At 36.2% G+C, this 16,233-nt stretch overlaps 1 protein-coding gene across 13 annotated transcripts in view; it reads right to left on the bottom strand.

Moving 5' to 3' along the window:
- Positions 1 to 16,233, bottom strand: part of UBR2 (ubiquitin protein ligase E3 component n-recognin 2) — a 103,830-nt gene that overhangs the window by 20,247 nt on the left and 67,350 nt on the right. For 4 of the 13 annotated variants that reach the window (XM_069564471.1, XM_069564472.1, XM_069564474.1 and 1 more), the window contains 13 exons: positions 15,170 to 15,222; positions 13,557 to 13,659; positions 12,533 to 12,581; positions 11,953 to 12,107; positions 10,001 to 10,103; positions 9,398 to 9,507; positions 9,211 to 9,291; positions 8,739 to 8,917; positions 7,790 to 7,989; positions 5,570 to 5,663; positions 4,591 to 4,752; positions 3,019 to 3,122; positions 2,283 to 2,361 (listed from right to left, as the gene is read on the bottom strand). In XM_069564471.1, coding sequence (XP_069420572.1) covers positions 2,283 to 2,361; positions 3,019 to 3,122; positions 4,591 to 4,752; positions 5,570 to 5,663; positions 7,790 to 7,989; positions 8,739 to 8,917; positions 9,211 to 9,291; positions 9,398 to 9,507; positions 10,001 to 10,103; positions 11,953 to 12,107; positions 12,533 to 12,581; positions 13,557 to 13,659; positions 15,170 to 15,222 — 1,472 coding nt within the window. Of the gene's footprint in view, positions 1 to 2,282; positions 2,362 to 3,018; positions 3,123 to 4,590; positions 4,753 to 5,569; positions 5,664 to 7,789; positions 7,990 to 8,738; positions 8,918 to 9,210; positions 9,292 to 9,397; positions 9,508 to 10,000; positions 10,104 to 11,952; positions 12,108 to 12,532; positions 12,582 to 13,556; positions 13,660 to 15,169; positions 15,223 to 16,233 lie in introns of those variants that run through there. The other 9 variants (XR_011251466.1, XR_011251467.1, XR_011251465.1 and 6 more) reach the window with 5 other exon arrangements.

Raw genomic sequence — 16,233 nt, 5'->3', positions numbered from 1 at the left:
GCACAGGATGTTTTAAAACTTTCTAAATACAGACTTTTTTGAGAAGTTAGAAGATCATCAGTACAGTATTAGTGGGTCGATTAGGAACTATATTGGTGAAGGGTTTTTTCTTCATTTGTCGTGCCAATAATTACTGCTAATTCCCTGCCCTGGGTGTTACAAGGATGTCTCAGGTCAAACCTCTCTGCTGACAGACTAGCTTGTGTGACAACCTCTCAACCATGAACAGCACAGAGAGTTTGGAGTATTAGCCTAGGGCTTTTAAAATTGTTGAGTCAATGATTGCCATCAGGCCTCCATATCCTTAGGCACCTGGGAATATATTAATCAATGTATTTGGAATATAGAAAAGGAAATATAGTAGTTTTTTGATGTTAGCAATACTAGACTTTTGAGTTAATGAATCTTCTCTTTTGTTATAGATCACTGTACTTTGTTATAAATCACTGTGTCCTTGCTATGCAAAAATGTAACTTTATCACTATCTTAAGACTAAATAGATCTTAAGGGAAACATTGGTGAAGGGTTTTCATTTGTTGGGCTGATGTTTGCTGCTAAATCTCCATATTCCCTGCCCTTATAATGAATATAACTAGCATATAGGAGAAGTAAGTATTAACCTTTAAGATTAATCATGTTAAACCTTAGGTTAAGTAAATTCCTTTCTTGATTCTAACTCACTACACCCTCACCCTATAGGAATGCAACTTTATTTGGAGGGTGGCGCCTGATTTAAGAAAAAATCACCCATGGAAAAATAAGTTTTCTGGTTAACTGACCGGTATCAGAAAGGGCCATAAAATGTCAGCAGACCTCATGGCCAGAAGATGATGAAACTCATAAGACCTTTGTATAATTTTATATGAAGCACCTGATTGTGACAAGGGTCAGGTCTGCTGACCCCCGTGTGACTCTGTATTCATCCCTATGTATAACAAAAAGGTATATAAACAAACCTGAAAAATTAAGAAATCAGATCAGTTTCTGGAAAGACTGATTCCCCCGTGTCGTTTCTTTCTTGCTCCTCACTTTCCTGGCTGAATTCCCATCTGAGATGTGGGTACCCATCAAGCCTGCTAATTCTGCCTGGGCTTCTGAGGTTGGACCGGGGAGGCCTCAGTGCCTCCTCTCCTTCGGGAGAATGGAAAGACGCCTGTGGCCTACGTAGGTGGTGATTGGTATTCCATGTAAACCAGTTATTCAGCCTCTTTTCTCCACTAATTCTCCTACTACACTATCTGTTTCTAATCTCTCTCTATATCTGTAATTAAATAAGTTTTTTCCAGGACGCCGATTCGTCCCCACCTTCAAATTACCCTGGATCCACCGGGGCTGGACCCCGGCACATTATGTCACTTTATAACACATATGAGGTAGATATTATTTTCTTCCCTTTACAGATGAGGAAACTGAGTGAGGTTAAGTGATCTGCACAAAGTTGCACAGCTAATAAACAGTGGTGCTGGAACTGAACAAATGTAGCCTCGTTCTAGAATCTGGGCTATACTTTGTAACTTACTGGCTATGGGGTAAAATGTGGCGAACTATGGTGTTGGAGAAGACTCTTGAGAGTCCCTTGGACTGCAAGGGATCCAACCAGTCCATCCTAAAGGAAATCAGTCCTAAATATTCATTGGAAAGACTGATGCTGAAGCTGAAACTCCAATCCTTTGGCCACCTGATGCAAAGCACTGACTTATTGGAAAAGACCCTGATGCTGGGAAAGATTGAAGGCAAATGGAGAAGGGGACGACAGAGGATGAGATGGTAGGATGGCATCACCAACTCGATGGACATGAGTTTGAGCAAGCTCCGGGAGTTGGTGATAGACAGGGAAGCTTGGCATGCCAGAGTCCATGGGGTTGCAAAGAGCTGGACACGAATGAGACACTGAACTAAAATAAAGCTGAAAACACTCTGGTTTTGATCCAAAGTTACTAAGAGGTTGGTCAGACCGTAAATAGAAATACAGAAGCCAGCAGGAACCATGGACTTTGGTGAGGAGGCTGAGCAGCTTGGATTTAGATGTACTGATGAGGTGCTATCAAGGAGAGCCAGATAAAGGGGTACAGTAGGGAGTCAGCAACACCTAGGAGAAGTTTGTGAGAATTAAACATGCCATGTAGGTCTTAGGTGTTTATCAGTATTCCTGCATTAAGTCTCAGGATTTATTAAGATCAATGTCCTGTAACATTTTGCTCCTCTACTTAACAAGTTTATTCTTACTAATGGCTAATTTTTCATTTCAAGCAGACCAAATGTAAAAGGGATAATATACTCACTTAGGATGAAAATCAGGCCTAAATCCTTCAGGAAGGTGCAATTCATCCATATTTTCTAAATTCTTCGATGAGGCAGTAACTACAGAAACAAGCATTTTATACTATTATTGTTCAGTCCACAATATTTCTATAAATTTCAGCCATAAATTTCTTTCTAAATTAAAACAGGAAAAATTCCCATAATGAAAACTGGTGTAATATACATTCAAAGCATGAAAAGTACTATTGCTCTGGATGAACTAGACACCTTCCTCAATCATTGTGCTTCTCCTGATAGTGCAACCACTGGAGGAGTACGCTGTTTTGTTTCCTTAAAACCAATGGTATAAATTCTGCTCAGCTCACTTTCCCTCAAGGTCGGAAGCGCAGTGCATACCTATCAAACTTGGGAAGGTTTTGGTAATGCCAACAATAAAGTGAGTCAGCCCATGGAGAATAAAGCCAGCTCTTCCATACTCAGTTACATCTCCCCCACCCCCAGAAGCTCTTCAATAAAATGGGGGAAATAAGTGAGAAGTATCTATCATAAACTACACATGAGTTTGTGTGTTCAAGGAATAAGGAATAATGTAGCAGTTCCAAATTTAGTTCATTAAGATAAAGAAAATTTGAGTAAGTAAAAATTTAAAATGTGAGGTTTCACTTTTAAAATATTTTAAAACAATTTATTCTGGAACTGTATTTTCCAGTGGTCTCAGATGTTAGGGAAAAATGAAAGCAGGTTATCAGAACTTACTAGGAGTACTTTCTTCTTTCCTAAGAACCTGTAATGCTTTTATTTGCTGAGATATTGTTCTAATCCACTGAGTCAGATTTGGTTGGTCTGAAAAATTTAACCTGCTAGAAAAGATTATAGAGAGTGTTTAGTATTCTGTTGTTGCTTAGTTTAAGATACAAAAAGACTCCTTAAATCATCACGGGTATATTTTAAACATACTTCAAACATTAAAATACTAAAACAACCAAAAAAACTTGGGGAAAATTTGTTACTTTAAAAAGTTAGAATAGGTATTTATTTGTCAATGGAAATGAAAGTGTATTATTTGTCAATATGATGCTACTAATTATTAGCATAAAATTGAGTTATTTGTCAAAAATTTCACTTTTCCAGTATCAGAATTTGCCAGTATTTCTTAAATATCACAACCAACACATCATGGATACTATTTATTGAGTGCTTATTATGCTGTAAGCACCTAGTTATGTTGCAAGCATTTCACAGTATTAGATTTAATCCTCAAAATTTTCTTAATAGGTTATATTATTGTCCCCATTTTACAGATGAGGAAACTGAGGTTTTGAGCTATGTAACTTGACTAAGGCTGTATATGGGACAGATGTGGCATTCAAACCTAGCTACATCAGACACGATAGCTTGTCTTCTTAACAAATGTGCCATAACTGACTCTCCTGGGAAAAAAGCAAAACCTGCACCACAGAAGTGAGTTTTTTCTCTTTACACGTAGAGAATTCTATTCTTAATCTTACAGTGACTAATTTCTGTATCAGTTCAAATGCAGATATAAGTCAGCACCATGATATTTCTTTTCTGATTAAAAAAGCATGAGCTTACATCATATCTAATGGTATTTTAAGAGCATTTTGCGGTAGCATAGACTAAGACACCATAGTTTGAACTCTTAAAATTGAAGAGAAAAAAACTGACTCTGCTTTAATTTAAACCCAAATAGTAGCATAGAAATAAACAGATGATTCATATTCATAAAACTTAATGTATACAAAGGTCAGGTTTGAATAGGAGATACCATCAAATTCATATCTGAGAGGAAAATGATCATGAATAACTAAAAAGCACACTAAACATCATGAAATAACAAAATTTTTACATTTTAAATACACTAACAGATATTCACTTTTTGGCCCAATTCTTCTATTGGCCAGTAAATTGCAAAAAATAATATTTAATTGTTAGTATGCTCAATAAGGTCAGTTTGAGCTGCCCCTCCCCCCACTGATTTATTGAGTGTCTCAAGAAAGTATGAAGGAGATATTCAAAGCAGGGTCTTAGAAATAAAGGAGACGGTTTTCACGAACCCATGGGGATTTTATATCCTTTCTAGTGTTTATGGGTGATCAAAAAACTTAAATTTTGGTCTGTTCCTTTCTAAAAACTAAAATTGTATCTCATAGGTCAGCTAGAAGAAATGACTAAATAAAAAGTTTGGAAAGTACCTGGAAAACATGCATTTACCTAGAGGGATATCCCCACCCAGCTGTGGTTTATCATTTCATTACCTTCTAAAGGAAACTACTTCTTTGATCAAAGGTTTTATGAGCCAAAACTTACCCATGAAAAACATTTCTTGGAGGAAGCAGCAGAGGAATAACAGTATTACTCAAGCATTCACAAAGGGGACAAAGGAATTCTCCATTTTCTACATCATAGCTTGTATGTAAGCGTAATCTCTGTTGCCTTCGCTGTTCTTTAGCTTGAACGGAATCAAAATACCTTCACAATTAGAAAACATGAGGTATCAAAAACAATGGCAATTCTTTTTTTCTAAATGAGAGCCACAAGCTTCAACATTTTGTTTCCACAAAACATCTAAAAATTAAAATTTTAAAATGACCGCAATTATTTTTTAAAGTGATACTTTACATTGTAGTAATTAGCAAAAAGGGCTAAGAGTTCTAAAACAAGAGAATTAAAAGAAGATTGCCTTGCAAACAGTCAGTCACCAAGTAGCATATTTCTTGGCCCTAGTGAGCTGTGGTTTCTCCCCCAGGGCTAGTGCTACTTACTTGGGGTGGTTCAAGACAACTCAGTGAGCAGAGTACTAGAATAACGGCACTTCTGCTACTGCAGAAGCTTAGAAAACACCGAAATACAGTAAGTTTGAAGTTATTCCATATTAGCTCAGGGAGCCATGACAATCTTGAGAGGCAACTAGGCAAGTGCTAGCATCTTCAGAGTCATGAGTTGTTCACCTTGGACCCGAAGAAAGACATTCTTCTTGGGTTTATACCATTGTAGAAATCCTTTTCTTCATCCAGTCTATTAGATTTCCCATATTAAAAAATACAGACCCCTAAATTAAAAATTATATTTGATATACTATGAAGTTTCTAAGTCACTCCTTTAAATGTACTGACAAAGCAAATTAATTTTAATTGTTATTTGTTAGGCAGTAATAATGGAGTCTTTTCTCCTTCAAATGTGTTTAGTTTTCTCCCCTTTTTCCAGAATGGAATTTCCTTTATTAAAAAAATTAGATTTTGAGTCTTTGGGTAAGCGTCTCTTGACTAATATTAAGAATATAAATTACCTTTGCCAACAGTGTGCATGCATAATATGCCCACAGCTACCAGTATGTATTCCACAAGACAGATCAGGGTGCATGAATAACGGATCATAATTTTCTGTATTATGAAACAAACAAAAAACATAAGAGAAAACTCAAGCATTTAATATTCCTATAACAAATGTACAATGCTAAACTGTGCAATCCTTACTAAGAGCTTGTAAACTTCAAATGAAATGCTAGTTTATTCCTTTGAGATACCAATAATTTATGCAAGACCCTAGATTATTTAGAACACAGGACTCCCCAATTTTCATTACCCTGAGCAAATTAATGAAACTTCCTTGAACTGTGAACTGAAACTGGAATCCTGTTGTTGTTTAGTCGCTCAGTTTTGTCTGACTCTCAGCTATGTCTGACTCTTTGCGACCCTATGGACTGTAGCCCCCTGTAGGCTTCTCTGTCCATGGCATTTTCCAGGCAAGAATACTGGAGGGGGTTGTCATTTCCTTCTCCAGGGAATTCTGTATTTAAGTACATCTAATTTTTTGAACACATCACATTTTCAGGGCACTGAGAGACTCTTATTTCCCACAAATGATGGCGCTGTCTTTAACGCCTTCAGGGCAGCTGGCTCACAATGATCTCGAACAAAAAAGATGTCCTGGCAGTAGTGGGGCGCTCCCTAGAGGAGATTCTGCGTAAGGACACTCATGCAGAGAAGAGCCACAATTACTGTGTGAGTCACAGGTGCAGCAAAATACCAGGACAGCAGCCCAAACCAGAGTAGGGAAAAAAGGGCAATTCACACAGTCTTCTGTTCTGGCACTAATTTTTATATTCAAAGGAGATGAAAAATGAAGACAAACATAAAGTGGCTAGCTGGCTTCTTCAGGAATTCTTGGAATTCTCTACATAAATTAGTATAATTTTAGAAATTCTCTAACAGTAAAATTACTCGTTTCAATTTGTTTTATATAATAGAATAGTGCAAATTTCACAGCATAAAGAAAATCTTTAATGACCTAAACTGTGAAAGTCTTAAAAAAAATCCACTTATAGCCAGTCCGTTTTCCCAAGTAGGTAACAAACTAAATACAGGTGATAACTTTATCCTAAGCCTGGAGTGAAATCTGTAAGCCATCTGGTACAAATGATCATTTCTTAAGATGAAGCAGACCAATTTTTCTTAACAAGGGGGCTTGAGAGCCACACTCTGAAGGCTTTCTATGTAGAGAAAAGGCAATTTTACCAGTGGGCTCTCAAACTTCCTTCTAGTCTTACAATGTGAAAAGCGCTGGTTAAACAAGTGCCTTGGAATTTAAGACACAGTTCCTGTTCTCACCAAGTTTACTGGTATCACTGAGGCACATGCACATATAAACAAATAGAAGAGTAGAAACATAAAAGTATCTATGGTGTACACAGGGTATAGCCCAGATGCCCCTGCAGGAATGAATGACTTACTCCATCAGCTGTTAAAAGAGGGCACTCAACTGTTATCCCTCTTTAAGAGACTTTGCTCAGGGTCACACTGCTTTGCTCAAGGTCACACCTCTTTCCAGAGGCAGCCCACAACCAGTTTATTATCAGTGTCGTGTCAGGGCATAAAAAACCCACTCCCTGACCACAACTCAGGAGAGCTTTGAGCTCTATCTAGCTCCAGAGCACCTATGGCGTTGGCTAAGGTCTTCTGGGAACTGTACCACAGCTCAACTTCTCTGTCTGGCCAAACCTGCTTCCTTCCCCTCCATTCCATAGATACTGATTCCAAGACTCCTGAAGAATCCTGTGCTACACGGTAGTCTCTCTCTCAATAATCTAAATGAGAATCTGGCTCAAGGACTGCTTCTCACAAGGCTTACTCATCAGGATTTCACCCTGGAACCATCCATGAGAAAAAATTATTATTGTCATTTCAGTGTGTCAACTAATTATTGGAACTTTACAAGTGTGAAGAATGGGAAAGACTGTTAAGTACCAAAGCATGTTAATGTTCGATCACAAAGGACAGCTTTCCTCTGAATCCCTGCTATTTGTCAGCTGTGTACTTCAGGCATGATACTTAACCCGCTGGAACGTTTCTGCATTTGCTAAGTGAGGAATTCCCACCCAAGTTACCTGCCCAAGATACCAGCAAGCCTACAGAGTTATCATCAGATTAATAAAATCTCTGTATGTCACTTACCATACTAAGTGGCAGTCACTATAAATAGGGCAGTTGAGGACATAGCTATGACTTACCTGGATCCTGAATGAATTTACTTCTATCTTTTGATAACACAGTTGATCTCTGCACAAATGCTGCCAGGACCATTGCCTTGCTTTCTGCATTCACCTCTTGCTCTTCCTGACACAATATACAGGTGACACACTGTCTCTGTTCAGGGACCTGAGTCTGTGCTGGGCCCAATGCTGTAAGAGTCATATCTGAAACCACAGGGCTGCAATAAAAAGGTTATGAGAATAATTAATGAGCCTAAGAAGTTTCTATAGAATCACAGAACAGTGACTTTAGGTATGTACATACTTAAAACACAGTTTTGATGACTTGATATGAGAGACAAAGTTTTTCATATCTATTAAATTATCTCCTTCAGTTCTCACAGCAATCCAATATATAACACAGAAGCCAGATGCTAAGTTAACTGAGCCTAGTGTACTCATTCATTTATGAATGTTAAGGGTTTTTTGAATAACTTACATTTTAAGCATACACAGGAATTATTCTATCTACAGTCAGAGACATGCTCATAATTATATGCTAATTAGCTCAGATTTCTAAGATTAAATCCTCTAACTACATGGCCACACAATTTTTCTGTCAACTCTTCCAAATTACTCTAGGATTAAGTGTACTTATAAAGAAAAAAGGGGATTCCCTGGTGGCTCAGCAGTAAAGGATCTCCCTGCCTTGCAAGAAGACACAGGAGATGTGGGTTTGATCCCTAGGTTGGGAAGATTCCCTGGAGAAGGAAATGGCAACCCACTCCAATATTCTTGCCTGGAGAATCTCATGGAGAGAGGAGCCTGGTGGGCTACAGTCCATGGGGTCACAGAGTCAGATATGACTGAAGCGACTTAGCACACACACATACATGCAAAAAAGAAAAAAAAAAAACAAACAAACCAAACATCCTCCTCAACTGAGAACCACTGGTCGAGCGTTTCAAAAACTGTGATTAATTTTTACCCATTATCAAGTACAGCAGAGATAGAGGAATCCAGTTCTAACGTCTGCTGAAAGAGTTCTTTGTTCTCATCAATAAAGTGCCGCTGCATCTCAGACATCTGAGCCATGATCTTTTCTCTGCGTAATCTGGCAATCTCAGCTTTTCTCTTCCTCTCAGCTTTGTCTTTGTCTCTCGAACTCTGAAATTACACTTCATTTAATTAGACCACTAGAGGCTAAATGCATATTTTCCCCCCAAAGGAGATACATTTTTATTGTAAATACTAATTAGATTTTTAATCAACTTAACATGCTAAAGAAAAAAAAAAAGTAGTCCAAAAGATTGCTATAAAAATAAACAAACAGTGCCACAATTTCTTTGGATTTACATGTTTGTGAATAATATCAACTACCAATTTACTGCAGATAAATCTAATTGCTTAAAGCGACCCTGCCGCAACGTTTCAGTGTTGCCACACTTTACATCTTCTACCTCTTCCATTACGGTTCCTTCTGCCTCTGCCACAGGACTGGTGGATGAACTCTCCCTCAACTTCTTAACAGCACTGAAAGTCTATGAGAAAAAGTATCAGTTACTCTGAAGCTATGAAACATTATAAAATTTAAAGATAAACATTTAATATTTTTCATAAAAAGCAGAGCGATGTAGGAAACTTTACCTTTAATATCCACTTAATCATATCTTTGTGGACTTCTAGGTAGGGAGCATTCTGCAGTGTTTCCAGCATAGCTAGTATACTAGGTGAGTTGTTTGGAGCCTCACCAGGTTCTAAGGTGGAAGGAAAAACGGGCATGTGAACAATACTTAAGACTTCATAGTGCTTACTACCAGGCAAAAGAAGATAAAATGAAATTGCTTATAATATGGGCCCTTCATTTGATTACAGGTCTTTTAGAAATTTTCAGTACTTCTCAAAATGTGACATATTTGTATTTCACAAACAAGCTGTTAACAACTAGAACACTTTCATCATTCAAAAACTGACGTCTTACACCATATGATTATTTTAAGATAGCCTCTAGCAAAATTCAATAAAAACCCAGCTGAAAGGTCTATCTGAGATTTTACAAGTCTGGGAAAATGAATTAGATCTGGTAAGTACACAGGCTCTGATAAAATACACAGGTAAATACAGATAACCTCATAAAATTGGATTCAATATAATCTACTTAAAACCTATATGATCAAATAAAAGAGGTTATACTACACTTAAAAAAATCACTGATATGTTGAGTGAGTTCAGTAAAAGTTGTATACATACTCGATATCTTCTGCGTGAAGGTAAATGTTATGACATGCTCCTCCATGACATTCTCTAAATGCTGTTTTTCTTCTTGTAGTGCCATTCCAATTAAATGTAATACCTAAAATACAAGTACATAATGTTGTAAGAAGAAACAAAAAAGAATCCACTACTGAAAAAAGAGAAATCAAACTATTAAAGATTAAGTATAGCAAAAAATAATTCAAAGTACTAATTTTTGTTAAATCCAAACTCTAAAGTTCATTTTCTAATAAAGAATTCCCAGCAAGGAAACAAAAATTTCTATTTCAGCTAGGAAGAAAATTCAATTGCAAATTCTTAAGGTAAGTTAAAATTACTAACAGCTGTGACTAGCAATTCATATAATTTTCAGTTTTATTCCATCCCTACACCACAGTCTTAAAAAACCACTGATTTTAAGGATCAGTGGTCAAATAATTAGACCTGAAAGCATCGATCACATAATTATCTAATCTATGATGCTAGTTTAGTTTTTCTAAGGACTAAAAATCATCTCAGAAAGAGACATACTTTAATCTCTAATGCCACATCATTTATAAAGATCTTCAGCATACCTGATGAAAAATTCATTGCTAGACTTCTAAGAATATAACTATACTGAATCTGTCTGATCTTTATTGTTCTTTACCTTGCTCTCCAATTTTTGAACGAGATACGTGTGTGGTGTCTCTGAATCTTTCCCTATACATAGGGCTGCTGTGATTGTCAAGACATTTGGAAGAACATTAGTGTGAATGACGTAAAGCCAATGTATATGTAAGATAAATGATGTTCATTCCTCTTTTCTCCACTGTTTCCCACAAATCTTTTGCTCATATAATACTGAGAGTCTCCAGTACACCACAACTCCATATTTTTACATTTTATTACTTTTAATTTTTGTAATCTCATTTTATTTTTTAAACTTTTTATTGTTGGGGTATAGCCAGTTAAGAATACTGTGATAGTTTCAGGTGAACAGTGAAGGGACTTAGGCATACACACACGTATCCATTCTCTTCCAAAATGCCTTCCCATCCGGCCATGCTTTCACATTTTTAAGTGTATGTTTATAAACAGGAGGGGAGTATACATATACAAATATCTTAGCCAGTGGGATACTTGAGGCTGCTGACACAATGGGAAACAGTAGCTTTGAAGCAAGGCTCACCTTCATCTGAATTCTGGCTTTACTGCTTTCCTTTAGGGAGTTCCTCTGAGCCTAACTTCACCATTTTTAAAATGGGAAAAAACATTAGCTTCTCTCTAGAGTTTTGAGGCTTACCAGTATGATACATAAAAGTGCCTGGCAAGAATAGGCTAATTCTATTAATTGAGTATTATTATTATCTTACTTTCTAGTTGAGTAACATGGACCAGTTAATTGACTCTCACTGAAACTTGCCTTCCTCATCTATACAGAAGAAAAACTATCTACTATCTATATAGAGGTATTATGTGAATTTAGTGAGATAATAATTTATGAATGACTTAAAGCTATAAAGTAAAATACAAACAAAGGTTCTGAACTTGCCGCTAATTAGCTACAGGACAGTAAGTACCTGACTTTCAATTTCTTCAATTGCAAAATATAAGTATTAATGAACTCACAAGTTTTTAAAGAGAATTAAGTAAAAAACAAATGCAAAGATAACACATTATACAAATACCAGAGTACTCTATAAACAAAGGCAGATCAGGACCAGTCAGTGAGAGGCAGATCTGCCAACAAGAGCAGGGTAATCACAACCACGTGGTGTAAAAACATCTGCCAAGCTCTCATTTTTATCCTTAGACACAAAAATAGAAACAAAATACTTTATTTCAAAGTAAGATAACACTACATTTTAACCAAAGTGCCCCATGTACAGATATTGAAAGAGTATTTTGTATTTCGGTTTTTACTACAAAACCACTGAAATATAAACAATAATTGTCTTCAAACTTACCCTTTGTAGCATGGACTCAGACCAGATGTGTCCACTATGTTCTACAGTCCACTGCAATACTGTCCTCATGATTAACAACATGACATCTGACTGCAAAATGTTAACCAGACTTGCAAACAGAGGGCAGAATGGGGGCAAAACTGGAGGTGGAAGTGCTGAAAACAAAGATATTATTGGCTTCTTTTGTAGAACACGCTTTAAACCAAACCAAACCAAAAAAAACTATGACCTCATTACATACTTTTGATAGCTTTCAAAGAGTATGTGCATCTTAAAGCTATATTTTACCTTCTCAGGTCAGTTAAATGCATAAAAGTAACTCCACAAATAGCAGTAGTACAAAAAAGGTCTTTCTTTTCCTTAGGAATGTCTGAAGATCTGAGATAAAACCATTAACTCAGAGGTGACTCAGCACAAGACTATGTCTATATTAACCTATATTAGCCCTTTAAATGTTCATTCATTCAGAAAGCTCACATTTAAATCTTTCACTTCACTAAGGATCATTATCATAGTCTATACAAAACAACCTTTAACAATTAAGAGACTGACATGAGATTTGGGGAAAGATTAAAAATACCTGTATCTTCTTTATTTTGTCTTTTCAATTTCCGTTGAGCTTCCTCTGCCTAATAAAAATGAATTAATTTAGACACAGAATAAGTAGTATGAAACAATATCCAAAACTACTGATATAAGTTAATCTTTCTCATACTAACTTCTGATTTTAGGAAATTTCTATCCTTAATTTTGTCATCACCCTGAAATTGATATCAAGGTTAATTTCCCCTTCTACTAAGAGAATCTCCCGAGTGGATTCTTTTTTGGTTTAAAATTCAGGGGAAACATGTATCAACCAAAGTCAAAAAATTATTTAGGTTTGAGTTCTATTTCATGCATCAAAAATGAATAAACACTGCTATATATAAAACAGATAACCAACAAGGACCTACTACATAGCACAGGGAACTATATTCAATATTTTATAATAACCTATAAGGGAAAAGTATCTGAAAAACTATATATATATATATATATATATATATATATATATATATATATAAAAACACTGAATCACTGTATTACATACCTGAAACTAACATAACATTGTAAATCGACTATACTTCATAAAGCTTCATGTTTAAGTTTTGTTTAATGCCATTTATTCAAAACTTATTTTTAAGAGTAAACTGCTAAAAGGCAAAATTTAACTAGTTAAATTCCATAAGTCACCATGAGAAAGCATAATGTTAAGTACTAGCAATTCTGAAATGGGTGTAAAACAGGTTAACTGATTACCATACAGGTTGATGATTTGTCTTCAAAAGCCAATAAAATACATACAATTAGATATGTGTAGGTACGTGTATAATTATATAGATCTCTTTTATGTATGTACAAAATACTAAGGGGAAAACCCCATATGTTAAGTGGTGGTATTATAGGTAATCTGTACTTTCTTCTTTATACCTTTTAATATTTTCCAAATTTCCTACAATAAAAATGTGTCCTTTTTCAATCTCTGTGAAAAGCAGTAGGAAAAAACAAAAACAAAAAAACTCCAAGCAACCCCTTCCCAATATACTTTTAACTTTCCCAATTACCTTGGATTGCTCTGCCCTTGAAAAGTGATAGAAATACAAATTGAACTCTTTGGCACACTCTGGTTTCAGTTCATACATGCCTCGTCCTGTTAATCCAGGTTTCCTTTGGGGAAGAAAAAATTCTTAAATCTCATATACTGGACTTCCCTTGTGGTCCAGTGGTTAAGAAGCCGCCTGCCAACGCACGGGACATGGGTTTGATCCCTGATCTGGGAAGATTCCACATGCCACCAGGCAACTAAGTTTGTGTGCTGTTACTACTGAAGCCACGCTCTACAGCCTGTGCTTCACAGAAAAGCTACACAGTGAGAAGCCTGTACAACTAGAGAGAGCCCATGCATAGCAAGGAAGACCCAGGGCAGCCAAAAATTAAAAATGATAGTAATTTAAAAATCTCATACACTGCTGGTGAGTATAAGCTGGAACTACTTTCTGTGGATTCATTTGGTAATCTATATCCAAAGCTTTACATGCATCCATTTTTATCTAGCATGTCCACTGTGGATTTATTCTAACTGGACATGGGAATGTGATGGTCATTGTGGTGACAACAATTTGAAGTCTAACAATAAGGAACAGGTAACACACATTACGCTATCTCCAAACAATCGAAAACCATTAAAAGTGATGTTAACTTCTATATTTTGACATGTAAAGATGCCTATGAAAAGTTCTACCAAGTGAAAAAAGCAAGTGTAATTTGGTTGAGAGAAATTTTTTTAAATAATTTACTTTATTTATATTTATTTTGGCTGTGCTGGGTCTTTGTTGCTACATGGGCTTTCTCTAGTTGCAGAGAGCAGGGGCTACTCTCAGTTGTGGGGTCCAGGCTGCTTCTTGCAGTGGTCTCTCTTATTGCAGAACTGCAGCTCTAGGTGCACGGCTTCAGCAGCTGCTGCACTTGGGCTCTATATCACAGCAGTTGTGATCTAGTGTGGGCTCAGTAGTTGTGGCACACGGGCTTAGCTGTTCCATGGCATGCGGGATCTTCTTTGATCTGGGATTAAACCCAGGTCTCCTGCATTGGTAGGTGGATTCTTTACCACTGAGCAACCTGGGAAGTCCCTGAGAGTCTCTTTTCTAGTTTTTTTTTTTTTTAATACTTCCCCTAAAAAACATGTATTGTTTTTAAAATCAATAGAAATAAAGACACTGTCATTGAAGTAAGGAGCAAAGAAAAAGCAAGACTAAGAAAATGCCTCAATAACCTTAAGGGGAAACTAGTTTACTGACTGGGTTACACACTGGACACCAAAGAAAGCATCATTCGGAGGCTGACCCACCTCTCAGGCGGCACATTCAAATGGAAACAAAGGAAGCACAATGCATTTACCTATGATCAGGTTAATTTCAGCTATTTGAACCTACCAGCTATGAACACCTATTTTGAATACAATGAAAATTCTCATCTATCTACTTTAAGTTGCTAAGCATAGGGCTAGATCATAAAAGAGAAATGTCAGTGAGAAATCCAGTTCAGAATTACATGTCTGAAAATGGTTGTCACTCTCTGAAAACAACAATTTTATTCTTCCTTCCATCAGAGGAAACACTCTAAGAAAAATTAATGTAGAAAATAAAATCGAATGTGAAAAAATAGAAAATAAACTCACTTGAAATGGGCAACTGCTTCAATCACACTCTCCATGCCAGTCTCCTTGTTCTCCTAAAGGTACAGGAAATAAATGTGTTTCATGTTAATAACAGTATCTGCTAGCACTCTGAGCATTGTGCTTTTATCTCATTAAGCTTCATAAAGCAATTGTATAAAGTGAATATACTACTATCTCAGTTTCTACAGATGAGGATTCCATAGGAAACATGATTAATATGCAGCTGGGGAAATTTACTTGGTTAGCTAACATTCATTCAGATTGATACAATTAAAAACAAGTCACCATATGAAATCAAGGTGACAGCTTTCAAAAGGAATGAAATAAAAACACAAAGTATGCATAATATTTAAACAAAATTTACATCTTTATAATATTTCCTGAAATAGCTATACAAATTTCTTATCTATTTTCATTAAAACAGCATTTTCCAAACCATATCTTATTTGTGACAAGATGTTAACAGGAATTGTGTGAATAAAAGAATTCTCTGGTCAAAAATGTTTGGTAGATATAGATGCCATCACTTTGTATAAGGTATTTGTATTTTTAAAATGCTGTTTAAATTTTATTTCTTCCTATTCTAACATCTAAGTGAAACTATAATTGTTCCCTCATTTCCTGCATTAAAAAGTACCTGCATACACAACTAGAAATGGAAATGGCAAAAGCAGCCCATTAACAGAGACCTAAAAAAAGTACATGTAATTTTTATTCTGAATAGATATTTAGTGATGTTAAAATTACTATTGTTTTAGGTGTGATAACTGGCAAATGCACAGGTTTTTTCTAAAAGCTTGTAACTTTTGGATCAACCTTGGCACTCCTGACATTTGGATTAGATAGGTCTTTACTGTGAGAGTCTGTCCTGTACTGTAGGATGTTAAGAGTATCCTGGCCTCTGCTGAGTGGATGCTAGGAACACACACACTCAGGCCTGAGTAGTGACACTGTCAAATGGTCCCCTCCCAGGGCGGGGGGTACCAAAACTGCCCCTGGTTGAGAACCACTATTTTAGATATATACAATTCTATTTATAGATGAAATGGTAAATCTGGTATTCT

Source organism: Ovis canadensis, chromosome 20, assembly GCF_042477335.2.
Source record: "Ovis canadensis isolate MfBH-ARS-UI-01 breed Bighorn chromosome 20, ARS-UI_OviCan_v2, whole genome shotgun sequence".
NCBI lineage: Eukaryota > Metazoa > Chordata > Mammalia > Artiodactyla > Bovidae > Ovis > Ovis canadensis.
The sequence above is the reverse complement of the archived record's forward strand: the minus strand, read 5'-3'. Positions and strand labels throughout refer to the sequence as shown.